Here is a 17,994-nt window from a genome sequence, read left to right on the forward strand (position 1 = left end):
GCCAAAAATTTGGATTAATTTGGGTTACACTCAAAATCAGAAGTATCCCTCAAAAAGGGTTCTGACAGACGATTTGACATATGCGCAGATGCAGTTGCTGAGAATATTGGAGAATAAATGAAGATTCGGCCCGCGACGTGCTGAGGCCGTTGAGTGTGGGAGAACGGGCGATGTTAAAATTCCGTAGTAACAGTTCAATAGGGCGAATCTGCGTTTGTAAACAATCAGTCTATCCCCCTCTTACTTGACGTGAACTGTCACTTGAGCGAAAGGGATAGCCTGCTTGTTTACAAATGCAGATTCGCCCTATTGAAATGTTAGGGCATCTCCACCGCAGGGACCTAATTGCGTTGCAAAGCTAATTTGGCACCCGCGTCAAGCCCACCGCGGTACTTGTGCGAGAGCTAATTTAGGTTCGAGTTCATCCGTGTTCATCCGAATCTAAACAAAACTCAGGTTAGCTCCTGGATCTACCAGGAGCAAATCGTCTGACGGATGGTTTTTTCAAGCAAAACAATGTAATTGGGCCAATGTGAGTTTGTAAACATAGAGTTTATCCTGCTCACGTCAGTAAATGTTTACATTAGGAGTGATGATTGATTTTTCGATTTCAATTATTCGAGTTTGGAGATATTTTACCTTCCGTGCTGCAAGTTAACGCATGAAAAATGACTTTTGGTAATCTGGGGTGATGCAGTTTAGTTTTTTAGGTCAGATTGGGGCTGTGTTTGTTTAATTTTGGTCAACGCATTGTCGATCTACTGCCGGACATGCAAGAGACATTTGTATTGAGTAACAAGCAAAATTCAAGCATAACATTTTAAATAAGCCAATACGGATTTGAAAACAAGCAATCCTAGCAATCCTGATCTTAATTTCTTAAATTCTTAAATTCTTAAATTCTTAAATTCTTAAATTCTTAAATTCTTAAATTCTTAAATTCTTAAATTCTTAAATTCTTAAATTCTTAAATTCTTAAATTCTTAAATTCTTAAATTCTTAAATTCTTAAATTCTTAAATTCTTAAATTCTTAAATTCTTAAATTCTTAAATTCTTAAATTCTTAAATTCTTAAATTCTTAAATTCTTAAATTCTTAAATTCTTAAATTCTTAAATTCTTAAATTCTTAAATTCTTAAATTCTTAAATTCTTAAATTCTTAAATTCTTAAATTCTTAAATTCTTAAATTCTTAAATTCTTAAATTCTTAAATTCTTAAATTCTTAAATTCTTAAATTCTTAAATTCTTAAATTCTTAAATTCTTAAATTCTTAAATTCTTAAATTCTTAAATTCTTAAATTCTTAAATTCTTAAATTCTTAAATTCTTAAATTCTTAAATTCTTAAATTCTTAAATTCTTAAATTCTTAAATTCTTAAATTCTTAAATTCTTAAATTCTTAAATTCTTAAATTCTTAAATTCTTAAATTCTTAAATTCTTAAATTCTGAAATTCTGAAATTCTTAAATTCTTAAATTCTTAAATTCTTAAATTCTTAAATTCTTAAATTCTTAAATTCTTAAATTCTTAAATTCTTAAATTCTTAAATTCTTAAATTCTTAAATTCTTAAATTCTTAAATTCTTAAATTCTTAAATTCTTAAATTCTTAAATTCTGAAATTCTTAAATTCTTAAATTTTAAATTCTTAAATTCTTAAATTCTGAAATTCTTAAATTCTTAAATTCTTAAATTCTTAAATTCTTAAATTCTTAAATTCTTAAATTCTTAAATTCTTAAATTCTTAAATTCTTAAATTCTTAAATTCTTAAATTCTTAAATTCTTAAATTCTTAAATTCTTAAATTCTTAAATTCTTAAATTCTTAAATTCTTAAATTCTTAAATTCTTAAATTCTTAAATTCTTAAATTCTTAAATTCTTAAATTCTTAAATTCTTAAATTCTTAAATTCTTAAATTCTTAAATTCTTAAATTCTTAAATTCTTAAATTCTTAAATTCTTAAATTCTTAAATTCTTAAATTCTTAAATTCTTAAATTCTTAAATTCTGAAATTCTTAAATTCTTAAATTCTTAAATTCTTAAATTCTTAAATTCTTAAATTCTTAAATTCTTAAATTCTTAAATTCTTAAATTCTTAAATTCTTAAATTCTTAAATTCTTAAATTCTTAAATTCTTAAATTCTTAAATTCTTAAATTCTTAAATTCTTAAATTCTTAAATTCTGAAATTCTGAAATTCTTAAATTTTTAAATTCTTAAATTCTTAAATTCTTAAATTCTTAAATTCTTAAATTCTTAAATTCTTAAATTCTTAAATTCTTAAATTCTTAAATTCTTAAATTCTTAAATTCTTAAATTCTTAATTCTTAAATTCTTAAATTCTTAAATTCTTAAATTCTTAAATTCTTAAATTCTTAAATTCTTAAATTCTTAAATTCTTAAATTCTTAAATTCTTAAATTCTTAAATTCTTAAATTCTTAAATTCTTAAATTCTTAAATTCTTAAATTCTTAAATTCTTAAATTCTTAAATTCTTAAATTCTTAAATTCTTAAATTCTTAAATTCTTAAATTCTTAATTTCTTAAATTCTTAAATTCTTAAATTCTTAAATTCTTAAATTCTTAAATTCTTAAATTCTTAAATTCTTAAATTCTTAAATTCTTAAATTCTTAAATTCTTAAATTCTTAAATTCTTAAATTCTTAAATTCTTAAATTCTTAAATTCTTAAATTCTTAAATTCTTAAATTCTTAAATTCTTAAATTCTTAAATTCTTAAATTCTTAAATTCTTAAATTCTTAAATTCTTAAATTCTTAAATTCTTAAATTCTTAAATTCTTAAATTCTTAAATTCTTAAATTCTTAAATTCTTAAATTCTTAAATTCTTAAATTCTTAAATTCTTAAATTCTTGGATTCTTAAATTCTTAAATTCTTAAATTCTTAAATTCTTAAATTCTTAAATTCTTAAATTCTTAAATTCTTAAATTCTGAAATTCTGAAATTCTGAAATTCTGAAATTCTGAAATTCTTAAATTCTTAAATTCTTAAATTCTTAAATTCTTAAATTCTTAAATTCTTAAATTCTTAAATTCTTAAATTCTTAAATTCTTAAATTCTTAAATTCTTAAATTCTTAAATTCTTAAATTCTTAAATTCTTAAATTCTTAAATTCTTAAATTCTTAAATTCTTAAATTCTTAAATTCTTAAATTCTTAAATTCTTAAATTCTTAAATTCTTAAATTCTTAAATTCTTAAATTCTTAAATTCTTAAATTCTTAAATTCTTAAATTCTTAAATTCTTAAATTCTTAAATTCTTAAATTCTTAAATTCTTAAATTCTTAAATTCTTAAATTCTTAAATTCTTAAATTCTTAAATTCTTAAATTCTTAAATTCTTAAATTCTTAAATTCTTAAATTCTTAAATTCTTAAATTCTTAAATTCTGCAGAATTTTTAAATTAAATGGACAGATATAGTTTTTTGGTCGAAATGAGTAAAAACAGAAGTTGTCATTATAGCTGTCAGTCACTATTTCTAGTACCAACCAGCAACCTCTGGACTGAGTCCAGTGCGCTGACTAATTGATCCACACGGATCGAAATGAAGTAAACCAGAGTGAAAATAAACTTGACAGTTATCATACAAATATCTATAAACTGACTGAAAAACTCAATAGTAGAACATTTTAAATTAAAAGTATGGAGATTTGAAGAATAATTTTAATATTAAAGCATTTATTTTATTTCGAAATTAAATGTCAAAATTACAAAAGCTTAAAAATCTGAAATTTAGAAATTCGAAAATATAAATTTACGAAAAACCCTAAATTCTAATATTCAAAAACACTATTTTGATCAAAAATTGAATTCAAAATCAGGAATTTAAAAATTTAAGAATTAAAGAATTAAAGAATTTGAGAATTTAAGAATTTAAGAATTTAAGAATTTAAGAATTTAAGAATTTAAATTAAGAAGAGAATAAGAATTAAGAATTTAAGAATAAATTAAATTTAAGAATTTAGAATTTAAGAATTTAAATTTAAAATTTAAGAACTTAAGAATTAAATTTAAATTTATTTAAGAATTTAAGAATTTAGGAATTTAGGAATTAAATTTAAATTTAAATTTAAATTTTAAATTTAGAATTTAAGAATTTAGAATTTAGATTTAAATTTAAATTAAGAATTTAGAATTTAAAATTTAAAAATTTAAGAATTTAGAATTTAAGAAATTTAAGAATTTAAGAAAATTTAAGAATTTAAGAATTTAAATTTAGAGATGAATGGTCCTAGGCTTAGATTGCTGATATTATTGTTTACAGCGATAAAGCTTGTTTTTCTGAGTACATTGACCCTTTGTTGACGACAAAAGTTTAAAATGGATTTTTAAATCAATTTTGAAAAATTAACCTCGCGGTCCTTCTTGACAGAAAAGCTCCTACTTGACAGCTCGTTCCAAGGGGACCATAGTTGATCCATCGAAAAAATGTTGTCTTGACAATATTTTTTTTTGCATTAAAATGAAAAAAAGTGATCAGAAATGGTTTTTAATCGTGTTTTTTACAGTTGTACATAAAAATTGACATAGGGCTTTAGTACCCAATTTAAGAATTTAAGAATTTAAGAATTGAAGAATTGAAGAATTGAAGAATTTAAGAATTTAAGAATTTAAGAATTTAAGACTTTAAGAATTTAAGAATTTAAGAATTTAAAAATTTAAGAATTTAAGAATTTAAGAATTTAAGAATTTAAGAATTTAAGAATTTAAGAATTTAAGAATTTAAGAATTTAAAAATTTAAGAATTTAAGAATTTAAGAATTTATTTTCACTCTGGTTTACTTCATTTCGATCCGTGTGGATCAATTAGTCAGCGCACTGGACTCAGTCCAGAGGTTGCTGGTTGGTACTAGAAATAGTGACTGACAGCTATAATGACAACTTCTGTTTTTACTCATTTCGACCAAAAAACTATATCTGTCCATTTAATTTAAAAATTCTGCATGAGATTCGGCGGGGATTTTCAACGTTTGTGAGTTTCAGTTGCATACAAAAAGGAAAATTCTTGGTATATATTTGAATTTAAATACATAATTAAAAAATGTTTAAATTTTCTGTGATGATTTGCTTATATCAAATATAGGTGGTTTATTATTTTTTATTTAAAAAATACTAAATAATGATAAATAACACAATTTTTCAATTTAATAAAGTCTTTTTGAACCAAATTACTGATTTCTTCAATATTTATTCAAATTTGATAATCAAAATAAATGCAACTTCAACCAAACAAAGACAAATAATTCTAAAAATCGCTGAAAACATTAGCCACCGGTAGCTCGACGACTTCTCGAACACCTATCTTGGCTACTCGACGGATCCCCGATGAACTTTTTCTTCGCTGAATGAACTCGAAGGCTAATTTAGCTTTAGCTCTGCTACCCGCGGTGCGAAAGTTGGGGTGCAAACATGTCGGGAGCAAATCGGATGAACTCTTTTAAAAATTTGAAAATGATATTTTATTGATGTAAGTAAACAATTAGGACATATAATGCAACTGGAAGCATGTTCTATCATGCTAGAATGTAGTTTTATTGATTTCGATAAACAAAACGGCTAGAATTTGAAAATAAATAAATTAGATCCCCGCGGTGGGCTTGATTCGGTAGCCAAATTAGCTCCCAGCGGTGCGAAAACGTGTATTAGCTACGGAGCAAAGCTAAAATGGGGATCCAACCGATAGGTTTGCCACGCATTTAGATCTCTGCGGTGGAGATGCCCTTAAAATACAGTATCCAGGTTTTTAAGCAAAGATGGCGTTCGAATTGTGAACGCCCGAAATGTCAAAGTCACACAGTGGTACCAACATTACGAAAAAAGTGTGCCATGGCATGACAGCCAAATTTTTTTTTCTAATGTTGCTGCTACTGAGTGATTTTGACATTTCGGACGTTCACAATTCGAACGCCATCTTCGCTTAAAAACCTGGATATGAATTCATTTTTGTTAAATTTTCGTCTAGTCGTTTTGTTCCAGTTTCAAAAGAACTACGCTGAAATTGAAATTTGAAGAGTACCCAAAACCCCAAAACTGAGTTCTTGTGGAGTCAGCCGATTTCGGCTGAGCGTGTACTGCCTGTCAAAAAGTAAAAAAAAAAGTCTCGGTCGGCCGCACAACCTCGTCCATCGCAGCAGTCTTGATTCCCCGTTCAGTTTTTTCGACCGCGACGCAAAGACCGACCTCTGTGCAAGTTAATTTTCAGTGAAAAGTGTTCAAAATGGTAAGAAAATCGCCCTAAACCATCGCAAAAGCACGCTTTGATGGGTGGGCAAGCGAAATGCGGTGGAGTTTCCCGGTTAAAGGTGGATTTTTCCCCAAAACAGCACTTTTCTCGCACCGGGTGTCAGTCCGGCATTTTCAGCACGTGAGGTCGGGAAAACTGGGTTTCGCCCACGGCTTTCTCGGACGATTTCGTTGCAGCTGGTTTGAGGGACCACGTTAAAGTTGCGATTCCGTTCCGGTTGGTTGGTTTGAGTAACGAGGGGGGCGTAACACCCCTCCGGGAATGTTCTAGTCCAGGGGCTGAAAATAACTGTGCTTTGTTTACTACGATTGATTGAGGTTAGAATCGATGACTAATGTTTTTTTTTTTTGCTTTTTTTCAGGTCTCGCTAAATCCGGTTCGAATCCTGAAGAATGAAGCCGAAGAGGAGAAGGGCGAAATCGCCCGGCTGTCCTCGTTTGTGGGGGCCATCGCGATCGGCGACCTGGTCAAGAGCACACTCGGCCCGAAGGGAATGGACAAGATTCTGGTGGCGCACGGCCGCAGCGCCGGCCAGGTTGAGGTCACCAACGACGGGGCGACGATTCTGAAGGCGGTCGGCGTGGACAATCCGGCGGCGAAGATTCTCGTGGACATGAGTCGCGTCCAGGATGATGAGGTTGGCGATGGAACGACTTCCGTGACGGTGCTGGCGTCGGAGTTGCTGCGCGAGGCCGAGAAGCTGATCGAGCAAAAGTTGCACCCGCAGACGATCATCGCCGGGTGGAGAGCGGCCACGCAGGCGGCCCGTTCGGCGCTGATTGCCGCGGCCCAGGACAACTCCAAGGATGCGGACAGGTTCCGGGAGGATTTGATGAACATTGCCCGGACGACGCTCAGCTCGAAGATTCTGTCCCAGCACAAGGAGTACTTTGCCAAGCTGGCCGTCGACGCCGTGATGCGGTTGAAGGGATCCGGGGAATTGACCGCGATTCAGCGCATCAAGAAGACCGGCGGTTGCTTGGAGGATTCGTTCCTGGACGAGGGTTTCCTGCTGGACAAGAAGCCCGGTGTGCACCAGCCGAAGCGCATCGAGAACGCAAAGATCTTGATTGCCAACACGCCGATGGACACGGACAAGATCAAGGTGTTTGGGTCGAGCATCAAGGTGGACTCGATGGCGAAGATCGCCGAACTGGAGGTCGCCGAGAAGGAGAAGATGAAGGACAAGGTGAACCGCATCCTGGGCCACAACTGCAACGTGTTTATCAACCGTCAGCTGATCTACAACTACCCGGAGCAGCTGTTTGCCGACGCCGGAGTGATGGCCATCGAGCATGCCGATTTCGACGGAATCGAACGGTTGGCGCTGGTGACGGGAGGTGAAATCGTGTCGACCTTCGACAACCCGGACCAGGTTCGTCTCGGTCGTTGCGATCTGATCGAGCAGGTCATGATCGGTGAGGACACGCTGCTGCGCTTCAGCGGAGTTCCCCTCGGAGAGGCCTGTACCGTCGTGATCCGTGGGGCAACCCAGCAGATCATCGACGAGGCGGATCGTTCGCTGCACGACGCCCTGTGCGTGCTGGCCGCTACCGTCAAAGAGGCCCGTATCGTGTACGGCGGAGGTTGCTCCGAAACGCTGATGGCATCTGCCGTGTTCAAACTGGCCGCGGAAACCCCAGGCAAGGAATCGATGGCAATGGAAGCGTTCGGACGCGCTCTGCTCCAGCTGCCGATCACGATCGCCGACAACGCCGGGTACGATTCGGCCCAGCTCATCTCGGAACTGCGTGCCGGTCACGCCCAGGGCAAGAACACGCTCGGCCTCAACATGTACGAGGGCAAGGTCGGCTGCATGAAGGAGCTCGGCATCACGGAATCGTTCGCCGTCAAGCGACAGGTGCTGCTGTCCGCGTCGGAAGCCGCCGAAATGATCCTGCGCGTGGACAACATCATCAAGTGCGCCCCGCGTAAGCGCGTCCCGGACCGTGGCTACTGCTAAACGACTTCATAATTTACTCTAATCTTTCCTCTCAGTAAAACAAGCAAAAAACACACAATTGTAACAACCAACTTAGCTGTTTAGGGCCTTTGTCGAGCAAAGATTTTCCGAGTTTTTTTTTTTAAACACACATTTTTTCGCCTTATCATAACACACAAACCCACACTCATACGCTATCTACTCGTGCACGTGTCTAATCCTGTATGCTTTAAGCTGAGAACGCGCCGAACCCCACACTAATGATATGTAATACATATGATGATGCCAGGAAACATCGGAAGAAAGCACTAACGAAATGTTTGATTATTATTTTTTCCTCTCCAGGATGGAACCAAATAAAGGTCTCACTCACTCATACTTACCAGTAAAGTTGCGTGAATTTTGTTTATTTTTTCTTATTCGAAATGTTTTTTTTTTTCTTCGTTTGAGCAACATCAAGCAGAATTGATCGAAAAAATCGATTTGTTTTAGCTAAGCATCGAATTTGGTCGATATCAATGGAATATCGACAGTCGAGCAATTTTGATTGACGTTCGAACAGCATCGATTACTTGGATGAGATAAGATCAACAAAAAATACTAATTTTAGAGTGAAAAAATAAGGCTTTTATTTGAAAAGTTTTCCATTTATTACATTCTAGATTCTAGAACAACTTCTTCACAGCGATCCCCTTCGCTTTTCCTTCTTCTTCCCCGTTTTCACCGCCCCAGAAATCGTTTGACTCAGCGCGTCCCCCTTTTTGCCTTTCTTCTTTTTCTTCTCGCCGACCGGTTCCGACGGTTCCACCTCCCCAACGTCCTCCTCTTCCCAAATCCCGGACGCCACACTCGTATTCGCGGCGCGCTTTTTCTGAGCCGATTTCGCCTTCTTGGCCAGTGGCGTGCTGAAGCCGGTCGGCGGTTCCGCAGGTTCCCCGCCGGCAGGTCGCTTCTTGCTTTTGGCCCTTTTCTGCGCCTTTTGCGTGGCGGCGGCCTGCAGCGGATCTTCGTGCTCCACGATGACCTTGCCGATGGCGTGAATTCGCTTCAGCTGGTTCTTGAGGTCCTCCTTGGAATCGTCCTGCTTCTGGAGGTACTTGTGCAGGCCGTGTTTGTCCGCTTCGACCAGCACCAGACAGGTCGGGCGACAGCCGATGTTGGTGGTGCACAGTTCGTGCAGTTCGCTGCCGTCAATCTCCCACAGACTGATGTCCCCGGAACTCGACGCCGTTGCCAGATGATTCCCCACGATGGCCATCGCCTTCAGGCGCGTCTCGTACGCTCGGATCTTCTCCGGTTCCACCTCCGCTCCATCGCCCAAATCAAACATAACCAGGTGACCGTCGTCCAACCCGACGGCCACTTCCGTGTCCGAGATCCAGCAGAGCGAAACCGGCCGACTCGAGCAGGTCACCGTCCGCGCCGACTTGGTCGTGTCCACCGAAACAACATCCACCACGCGGTTCCCCACCAACGCAAAATGAGCCCCGTCCGGACTCCACTCGACCCACGACAAAAACCCGCCAAACCGCGAATCGCCCTTCAACCCACGCGTGTAGATCGTCCGCCCCGTCACCAAATCCCACGTCCGCAGTGTCATGTCCGCGCCCAGCGACAGCGCCAACTTTCCCTGCGGATGAATCGTAATGGTCAGCACCGCCGCCTTGTGCGCATTCCGCCACGTCTTGTCCACCGCAAGCTTCTTCACGTTGATCGCCGCGATCGTCCCGTCCGAACTGCCACTAAACAGGTAGCTCCCGTCCGCCGAAAACGTCAAACAGTTGACCGTTCCGTTGTGGTGCAGCAGCTCGTCCCGCAGCGTTCCCGTCTCCAGGTCGAAGATACAAATCCGGTCATCGGCTCCGCCGGAAGCCAACAGCTTGCCGTGGCTCGCGAGCACGCGCACCGACGCCGTGTGGTTGTGGGTGGAGAAGATTTCCTTCAGGTACTGCCGGGATGAATCCGTTTTGAACGGTTCCACCTTGTAGCCGACGGTGTACTCCTCGTACGTGCCGATAATCAGCTCCAGTCCGGCCATTGGGGCGGCTTCGTAGTTTTATATTCTTGAACGTTGTTTAATTCACCACAAAACGACGCAAAAATCCAACAAATTTTAAATTTGCAAAAGTTTTAGCAGAGCGCGCACACGTTTTGATTTCATTCGGCGGTTTGACGTTTCTTCTGCTCGTCGTCGTCGAGCACGTTGTTTACGCTTTGCACGGTGAGAGGGAAACAGTGAAAAACTGGGTGAAACAGGGTACACTGCGAAGTTGTGTCGGAGTTGGGAGGCTGCTCGAATGGCACAATAGAGCTTTATGACGTTTCACGTACGCACACTAGCGCACCATTCTTGGCACCATTTGATTTTGCTGGCCGGACAAAATTTAACCTCACTTTTTTTTCGTGCACGTACACGCAATACATACGCACGTAGATTACTCTATGGAGCATTTCCATTCGAGTAGTTTTTGCTTTTGCCTTCCTCACCTCACTGAGGAAAGGCTATAAAATCACTCGAAAAATGAACTTCTTAAAAATGAAAGACCTTTCGAACGAGTCCAAAACACTGAAAATCTGAGAACCCTATAAAAAGTTATTAGCACTTAAGTTTTATTTATGCACTTTTTGGAGGCTGGATCTCAGATATTTTGATGAAAACGTTGTCCGGATCTTTCATGCGACCTATCGTTGGAGAGGTAATCAAAAGACCTTTCCAACGCGTCCAAGATATTGAAGATCTGACAACTCTATCAACAGTTTTATTTATTAAGTGTTATTTATGCACTTTTTGGAGGCCGGATCTCATGATATTTTGATTAAAACGTTGTCCGAATCTTTAATGCGCCTATCTTTGGATATATAATCGAAAGAACTTTTCAACGAGCACGAATTGGATTGGAGTTCTGACTACCCTATCATAAGTTGTAAGCACATAATGGCCCTGCAAAATGAAGATCCCTATCGAACACGGAACCGGTTGTTGCGTTTGAAACGGAATTTGTATACGATTCTAATTAGATTCCGTTTCAGAATTCGGATCGAGTTAACTGGGCGGTCGCATGATGGCGGCATCGAGCCAGAATAAGGGGTGATCATGATGGTCAAAAATGACATTTTTTTTAAGAATAATAATATTTTTCCGACTGAATTAAAAATGTCGGAGAAGTGATTTAAATCCACAATTATAATCCACAATTTTTCTATGAATAACACTTTTTCACACCGATTGGGAACCTCTAGGTCTATCCACGACCGTTTTCAATGACGGTGAGAAGATGCCAGATGTCATTTCTATGTCATTTCTATCACTCGAATCCGGTGCTCCGTTCAAAAATGAAAACACCGTACTTCGAGCAGTTTTTTTTTTGCTTTTTCTCAGTGGTTCCGCCATGCACGCCGTCCCAGCAGTCACGGAATTTTCTAGCAGAGCTAGTTCTGCACGAATCCTGATAGAACGATGAAACCTTACTACTAGAATGCTGCTAGAATATGCTGAAGCTCTGCTAGAACGTCGTGAACCTCGTCGTGAACTAACAAAGTACAAAATAGCTCATTCTTTAACATAAAGAATAAAACGTTACTTAATCCACCTTTAGGTGATTGGTGCCTTCCTCACATTCAAAAAGTAAAGACACTACACATCCTCAAAAAAGTGTATAAATAACACCTATTTTTTATCAAATTATCTGACATCCGGCCTCAAAAAAGTGTATCAAAAACACTAAAGTACTCATAACTTTTGATAGAGTTGTCAGATCTTCAATCTTGTTGGAAAGGTCTTTTGATTACCTATCCAACGATGGGTCGCATGATAGATCCGGACAACTTTTTCATCAAAATACTGGAGATCCGGCGTCAAAAAAGCATATAAATAACACTTAAGTGCTCATAACTTTTGATGGGGTTGTCAGATCTTCAATCTTTTCAACGCGTTGGAAAGGTCTTTCAAATACCTTTCTAATAATATATAGCATGAAGGGTTTTCTTACAAAAACCACCCTTTTTACAATCTTCCGAAGTTTAGCTAAAATCGTTTTTTTAAGCATAACTTTTGAAGTACTTTTCTAAACTTCATAATATTAACTAGGGTCTTGTGGGACTCCAAGACGGATCGAATGAGACCAAAACGGTCAAAATCGGTTCAGCCAGTCCGGAGATAATCGAGTGCATATTTTTCGGTGCACGGACTCACATCCAGACACACGCACAGACATTTGTTCAGAATTTGATTCTGAGTCGATAGGTATACGTGAAGGTGGGTCTACGAGGTCAAATAAAGAAGCTCATTTTTTGAGTGATTTTAAAGGTTTTCCTCATTGAGGAGAGGAAGGCAAAAACTGTACGTTGAAATTTGATTTTTTTCGGCATTTCTATCTTTTTCATTAGGTCTTGAAGAACAAAGAACTGCTCCATCTTTTTTCGGCAAATTGATATTACAGTCGACTCTCTGGCTGTCGATCTTCTCGATATCAATAATTCTCCATCTATCGATGAATTCTTCAGTCCCTTCAATCTGCATACTTCAATCACAGACAAACAGACGGGACACTCGAGTGCGGAACCATCGTCCTTCAATAACCGAGCCAAAAACGGTTATTTCAAATGCAATTTAGCTTCGGCATCCACTCACCCGGCGCTGATGGCGCTGCTGTCGTGACAGCTCGCCCGTCTTTCCTTAGTGTATGTTATGTGTTTTTGTTGATGCAAAGTTTAGCGTGAGCACGTGGCAGCAATTGAAAACAAAACAAAATGTGATAGAATTCAGGAATTTTAACGGTGATCCACAATTAAGGCTTTGCGGGACAAGATTGGGGCAGTTTCGACCAGGGTCAGATGAGCAGCAGGTGTTTATTTTAATTTCACCGAGTACCGACGATATGCAACAACAACATTATTTCAATCAGCTGTTGATGTTACCAATGGAGCACCCGATTCGAGTGGTAGAAATGACAGTTCTCCCATAAGGAATACATTGTAGAAAAAAGCAAAAACTGCTCGAATGGAATTGCTCCATTGTTAAGGCTTGATTGTCTCACGCATACACTGACATGACGCATGACAGTAATGGGTTTGTATTGGTATGTTTGGGCTGCATAAGCTCACCAGGCAGCACTGGCGTCGCCGTGATTTGGTGGTTTGATGAAGGACGATGAATTTTTAAAATTATTTGTATGGAGAGTCATGTCTGTTTGTCTGTGCTTCAATTATCTTCATTCCTCGATATTTTCCCTTGCTTGAAGGATCTCTTCCTCGACGGTCCCTTGGATTCTGTTTGCTTTAAAAATCTCTTCCGGTTGTCAATAATTTCACTTTCTCACGGCTTGCATAGACATTTTTCTTGGCGAAACGAAGCTTTAAAGGGTGTTTGACATTTGTGTTTGTTTTTGTTTGATGGACGTTGCCATGATTCTCTCCCATAGCTGGGTACCAAGAAAAACATATTTTCAATCGAGTCTTCATTTTTCATCGTTCTGTAAACTGATGATTCTCTTCTTCGACGGTCCCTTGGAATCCTTGGATATTGACAACCAGAGAGTCTACTGTATTTATTCAGAGCAAAAAATCTTTCCTAGGAGTGGAATTACTTTGTAAATGTGAGTAAGGTGGTTGGTACCTTATGGTGGATTAAGAAACGTTTTAGATCCTTAATACTTGATTTGGCTATTATGCCAAATCAAGTATTCCGAGAAAAACGCGTTTTAGTGTTTGTCACAAAATCTCCGTCAAGGCAATTTCCCATAAGAGTGGCATATTAGCCGTTTGGTTTTTCGCATCGGCAGCCAAGTCTAAACACTATTTCAGTGAAATTCAAGTTCCAGAAGATGCGTTGGAACATCCTCTATCACCTAGTGCTAACATCTCGTTTTTGGCAAAAGTGGATATTAGCCGTTTTTTCAATGGTGGGCAGTGTATTGTAACATAACCTAACGACCTATTTAATAAACTGTAGGATTGTTTGGGGAATCGAAAATGTACGGTTGCACCCTATTTGGTGTATTATCAAGACCATTTAGGAAAAATCATTCGACAAATGGTGACTGTATGGTTGTTAACTATGCGGGAAATAACCCTTAAACCGATTAAAATTAAATAAAAAACCAAGTGGAGACGCCCTAAAACACCATGTTTTCATAACTTCAAATCCAGGTGGCGCTTCAGGCGTTTGAGAGACGTTCAGTTTGACGTTTCCCAGCTGATGTTTACAAACAGTTCCATTTTCAGCCCATTCCATTCCAAAGGCTAACTTGAGCCGGGTCGTTCTGCCAGCGCTACAACTTTGTGGAATCTTTTTAAAAAGGTTTCTTTCCCGGTAAAGTTTCGAATTCATCCAAGAACCAACCATGGACAGCTGGCTAAAGGAGCGTCTCTCCAAGTACCTCTGCTTTGAGGTGCCGGACGACATGGTCAGGTAAGAAACGAAACTCTTGTTTCTTTTTTCAAAACATTGTGCAATCCGTGCATTCTTATCTACAGCTACATCCTGGAGCTGCGCAGCCCCCAGGATCTGGACAACTACTTCAGCACGCTGCTCGACTCGGGCAACCCGGAACACGTGGGCTTTCTGAACGAGTTTAAGCAGCGGCTGCGAAAGAGTCCCGGCGATGGTGGTGGGCGCGGCGGTGGCGGAGCAGGTGGAAAGGGACAGAAGGGTGGGAAATCCCAGCCGAAGCAGCAGCCGGTGAAGGTGGAACCGGTTCAGCCGGAGCAGTCTGCGGTGACGACGACCACGAAGAAGCGCACTAAGTACGTGAATTTGTACGACCAGGAGGGAAGGGCGAATGTGGTCCTGCTGAAGGGTCGGCACCTGTGCGATTGCCAGGCCGCGAAGCACAAGCTGGTCAACAACTGTCTGCAGTGTGGCCGGATCGTGTGCGAGCAGGAGGGCAGTGGTCCGTGTCTGTTTTGTGGCAACTTGGTGTGTACTGAGGAGGAACAGCGGATGATTGACAGCTCGTCTAAGAAGGGGGACAACCTGCGGCGCACGCTGATGGACCAGAATCGTCCGAAGGGATGGGAAGAAGCGGTCGCGACCCGGAACCGGCTGCTCGAGTATGACCGGAACAGCGAGAAGCGAACGACGGTGATTGACGACGAGTCGGATTACTTCAAGTCGAACTCGGTGTGGCTTTCGGACGCGGAGCGGAAGAAGCTGGAAAAGTTGGAGGTGGAGATGCGCGAGAAGAAGCACGCCAGCCGGTTGGCCAAGGCGGTCACGTTGGATTTCGCCGGGCGGCAGGTTATTGACGCGCCGCAGGTCGACGTCGAGGATGAGATTTTGAAGCGAATCGCGCAATCCGTTGTGGAAGAAACGGCGGCAGAGTCAAAGGCGAAGCAGGGTTGGAATCGGCGACAGCCGGACGCGGATCTTTCGGACGATATCCACCCGGGAATTGTGGGCGAAGCGCCGGTGTTCATCAACGTCGGTTCCGCCCTTTCCGGCAGCAAACATCCGGCCGTCCCGAGCGCCCTCAACCCGGGCTACGACGGAGTGTACAGCAAGGTGCAGGACAAGGAGTTCCTGGAAATGTCCGACCTGCGGCACTGCATTTCGATGCACCAGCCGTGGGCCTCGCTGCTTGTGGCCGGCATAAAAAAGCACGAAGGACGCACCTGGTACTCGTCGCACCGTGGACGCCTCTGGATTGCGGCCACCGTCAAACCGGTCGAGCTGGAGCAGGTCCGCCAGATGGAGAATTTCTACCGAGTACTGTACAACGACGAAAGCATCCAGTTTCCGTCGCAGTATCCCACCGGTTGCCTGCTGGGTTGCGTCTCGGTGCAGGACGTGCTGCCGCAGGAAGAGTACCGGAAGCAGTTTCCCGAGGGCGAATCCGAGAGTCCGTTCGTGTTTGTGTGTACCGATGCGCAGGAGCTACCGATTCGGTTCCCCGTCCGGGGCCAGCATAAAATCTGTGAGTTTTCCATTGAAAATGTTTGAAAATTAAGAAATTTATGTTTTTTTTTCTCCCATTTTTGTAGACACTCTGGACCCCAAGATTCATACGGCGGCGGTGAAATCGTTGACCCGATTGTCCAAACTCAAAGCGGAGGAGTGAAGTTGATCCGTTGAAATGTCTTTGTTCCTTAAATAATTCATTTACATTAAAAATATTAAAAACATTATTTGATAGGGGAAATTCTCGTATGTTTGGCAGGTTAAGCCCTCGCTCCTAACTCCATCCAATTTGCTGATTTTCACTATTTAAACAACTAATTTTGCAAAACTTTTGATAGAAACTTGCTTGCTCACTTCTTATTGAGCTATTTATCACTCGAGTTCAGCTGAAAACGCTTTTAATTAGCTTTAATTGAATGTCAAAGTTCTGACCTGCCAACATTAGAGGCACGCTGGAATTAGATGCTGTTCCCCTACTAAGTGAATCGTGACAAAAAAAATATCCTTCCATTTTTTTTCATAAAATTATTTTTATTAGGTCCTTTTCGGCGCTGGGACCTGGTTAGGACCGAATCGGCTTTTGTAATTACATTTTACTTAAAGCTAAGAGTAATTACAGAGGATCTTGTGTGTAAACGTTAGTGGGGGGAAGCCGATTACCCGCGGCCTACTCGGGGTTAGTAGGGAAGGGATTGATGTTAAAGACAAGGCGTGGGAAGGAAAGGGGGATTGTGTAGAGGTCTTGGTTGGCTCTACTGGCCTTTGCTTTTGTCCTCAGCCGCAACTCGGTGTCCAGCTGCTGGGGCGATCTTGCTTTGCTTCCGGTGCAAACCAGAAACGAAGACTATGGGCCATAAAACTTTATATTTAAAAAAAAACATTGCTCCCTCGACGCAGAGCTCATCCTACTTGATTGTAGCTTCTCCGATTGTAGTAAAAAAATATCACTTGAGCAACGCTCACCAGAAAAGTAGTAAGGCTGGGTCTGGCATACCGTATCAACATGAGTGATACGAACCTTGGCGACTGTGAGCAGGAATATCAGGACATCGACTATCTCATATGGGCGTGTCCAGATCACCAGGCTCACAGAATTAATTTGAAAGATACCCTCAGGGCCCGAGGAAAAGACCACCAGAAATATCGATGCGAGACGCGTTAGCTCAACAAGACCATGATGTTCTCTACCCGATCTATCAGTTCCTCTCAGATTCCAAAATATCTATTTAGTTTTCCTTCAATTAGTATAATTCGCCTTCGCACAAAGCCGTCGTTTCTGGTTGCACCGGAAGCAAAGCAAGATCGTCCCAGCAGCTGGACACCGAGTTGCGGCTGAGGACAAAACGCAAAGGCCAGCAGAGCCAACCAAGACCCCTACACAATCCCCCTTCCCTTCCCACGCCTTGTCTTTAACATCAATCCCTTCCCTACTAACCCCGAGTAGGCCGCGGGTAATCGGCTCCCCTCCCACTAACATTTATACACAAGATCCTCTGTAACTATTAAGTCAATTGTAATCACATAAGCCAACTCGGTCCTAACCAGGTCCCAGTACCGAAAAGGACCTAAACAAAATTATTTCATTAAAAAAGGACCTAATTAAACTAATTCTATGAAAACAAAATTAATTATTTCCAATTAACAACATTTCCAATACTTTGATATTGACTACATGTGCTAGTGGGCCATACAACTTTATACTTTTTAAAGAAAATTGCCCCCTCGACGCAGAAACCCATCCTGCTTGCTTGAAGCTTCTCCGATTATGGTCAATAAATATCACTTGTGCAACGCTCACCAGAACAGTAGTAAGGCTGGGTCTGGCATAATACATTCACAATGTGATATTATCATTACGGAAATCATTTTCTGGACAGCGTGCCCGGCGAGTTG

General features: G+C 39.8%; 3 protein-coding genes across 3 annotated transcripts; 2 read left to right on the plus strand and 1 right to left on the minus strand.

Annotated features, from left to right (window-relative positions):
- Positions 1–6,109: 6,109 nt before the first annotated feature.
- LOC6041764 (T-complex protein 1 subunit beta) lies at positions 6,110–8,604 on the plus strand. The gene is made up of 2 exons (XM_038260944.1): positions 6,110–6,238; positions 6,624–8,604. Exons 1-2 carry the CDS (start codon positions 6,236–6,238, stop codon positions 8,223–8,225), a joined length of 1,605 nt encoding a protein of 534 aa, XP_038116872.1. The 5' UTR covers positions 6,110–6,235; the 3' UTR covers positions 8,226–8,604.
- A 204-nt stretch (positions 8,605–8,808) lies between these two features.
- Positions 8,809–10,393, minus strand: LOC6041765 (p21-activated protein kinase-interacting protein 1-like). The gene has a single exon (XM_038260951.1). It carries the CDS (start codon positions 10,240–10,242, stop codon positions 8,884–8,886), a length of 1,359 nt encoding a protein of 452 aa, XP_038116879.1. The 5' UTR covers positions 10,243–10,393; the 3' UTR covers positions 8,809–8,883.
- Positions 10,394–14,427: 4,034 nt separating this feature from the next.
- Positions 14,428–16,343, plus strand: LOC6041766 (activating signal cointegrator 1). Its single transcript, XM_001850932.2, has 3 exons — positions 14,428–14,613; positions 14,679–16,117; positions 16,185–16,343. The coding sequence occupies exons 1-3, from the start codon at positions 14,546–14,548 to the stop codon at positions 16,259–16,261; spliced, it is 1,584 nt and encodes a 527-aa protein (XP_001850984.1). The 5' UTR covers positions 14,428–14,545; the 3' UTR covers positions 16,262–16,343.
- The last annotated feature ends 1,651 nt before the right edge of the window (positions 16,344–17,994 follow it).

The sequence above is a fragment of the Culex quinquefasciatus genome, chromosome 1 (genome assembly GCF_015732765.1).
Source record: "Culex quinquefasciatus strain JHB chromosome 1, VPISU_Cqui_1.0_pri_paternal, whole genome shotgun sequence".
Classification (NCBI taxonomy): Eukaryota; Metazoa; Arthropoda; class Insecta; order Diptera; family Culicidae; genus Culex; species Culex quinquefasciatus.

Bases quoted from the DNA above. Each gene is read 5' to 3' on its own strand.
- LOC6041765 (XM_038260951.1), bottom strand. From the start codon at position 10,242: ATGGCCGGACTGGAGCTGATTATCGGCACGTACGAGGAGTACACCGTC.
- LOC6041766 (XM_001850932.2), top strand. From the start codon at position 14,546: ATGGACAGCTGGCTAAAGGAGCGTCTCTCCAAGTACCTCTGCTTTGAG. The intron at 14,614-14,678 runs GTAAGAAACGAA...TCTTATCTACAG, and splicing joins GTGCCGGACGACATGGTCAG to CTACATCCTGGAGCTGCGCA. The intron at 16,118-16,184 runs GTGAGTTTTCCA...CCATTTTTGTAG, and splicing joins CCGGGGCCAGCATAAAATCT to ACACTCTGGACCCCAAGATT.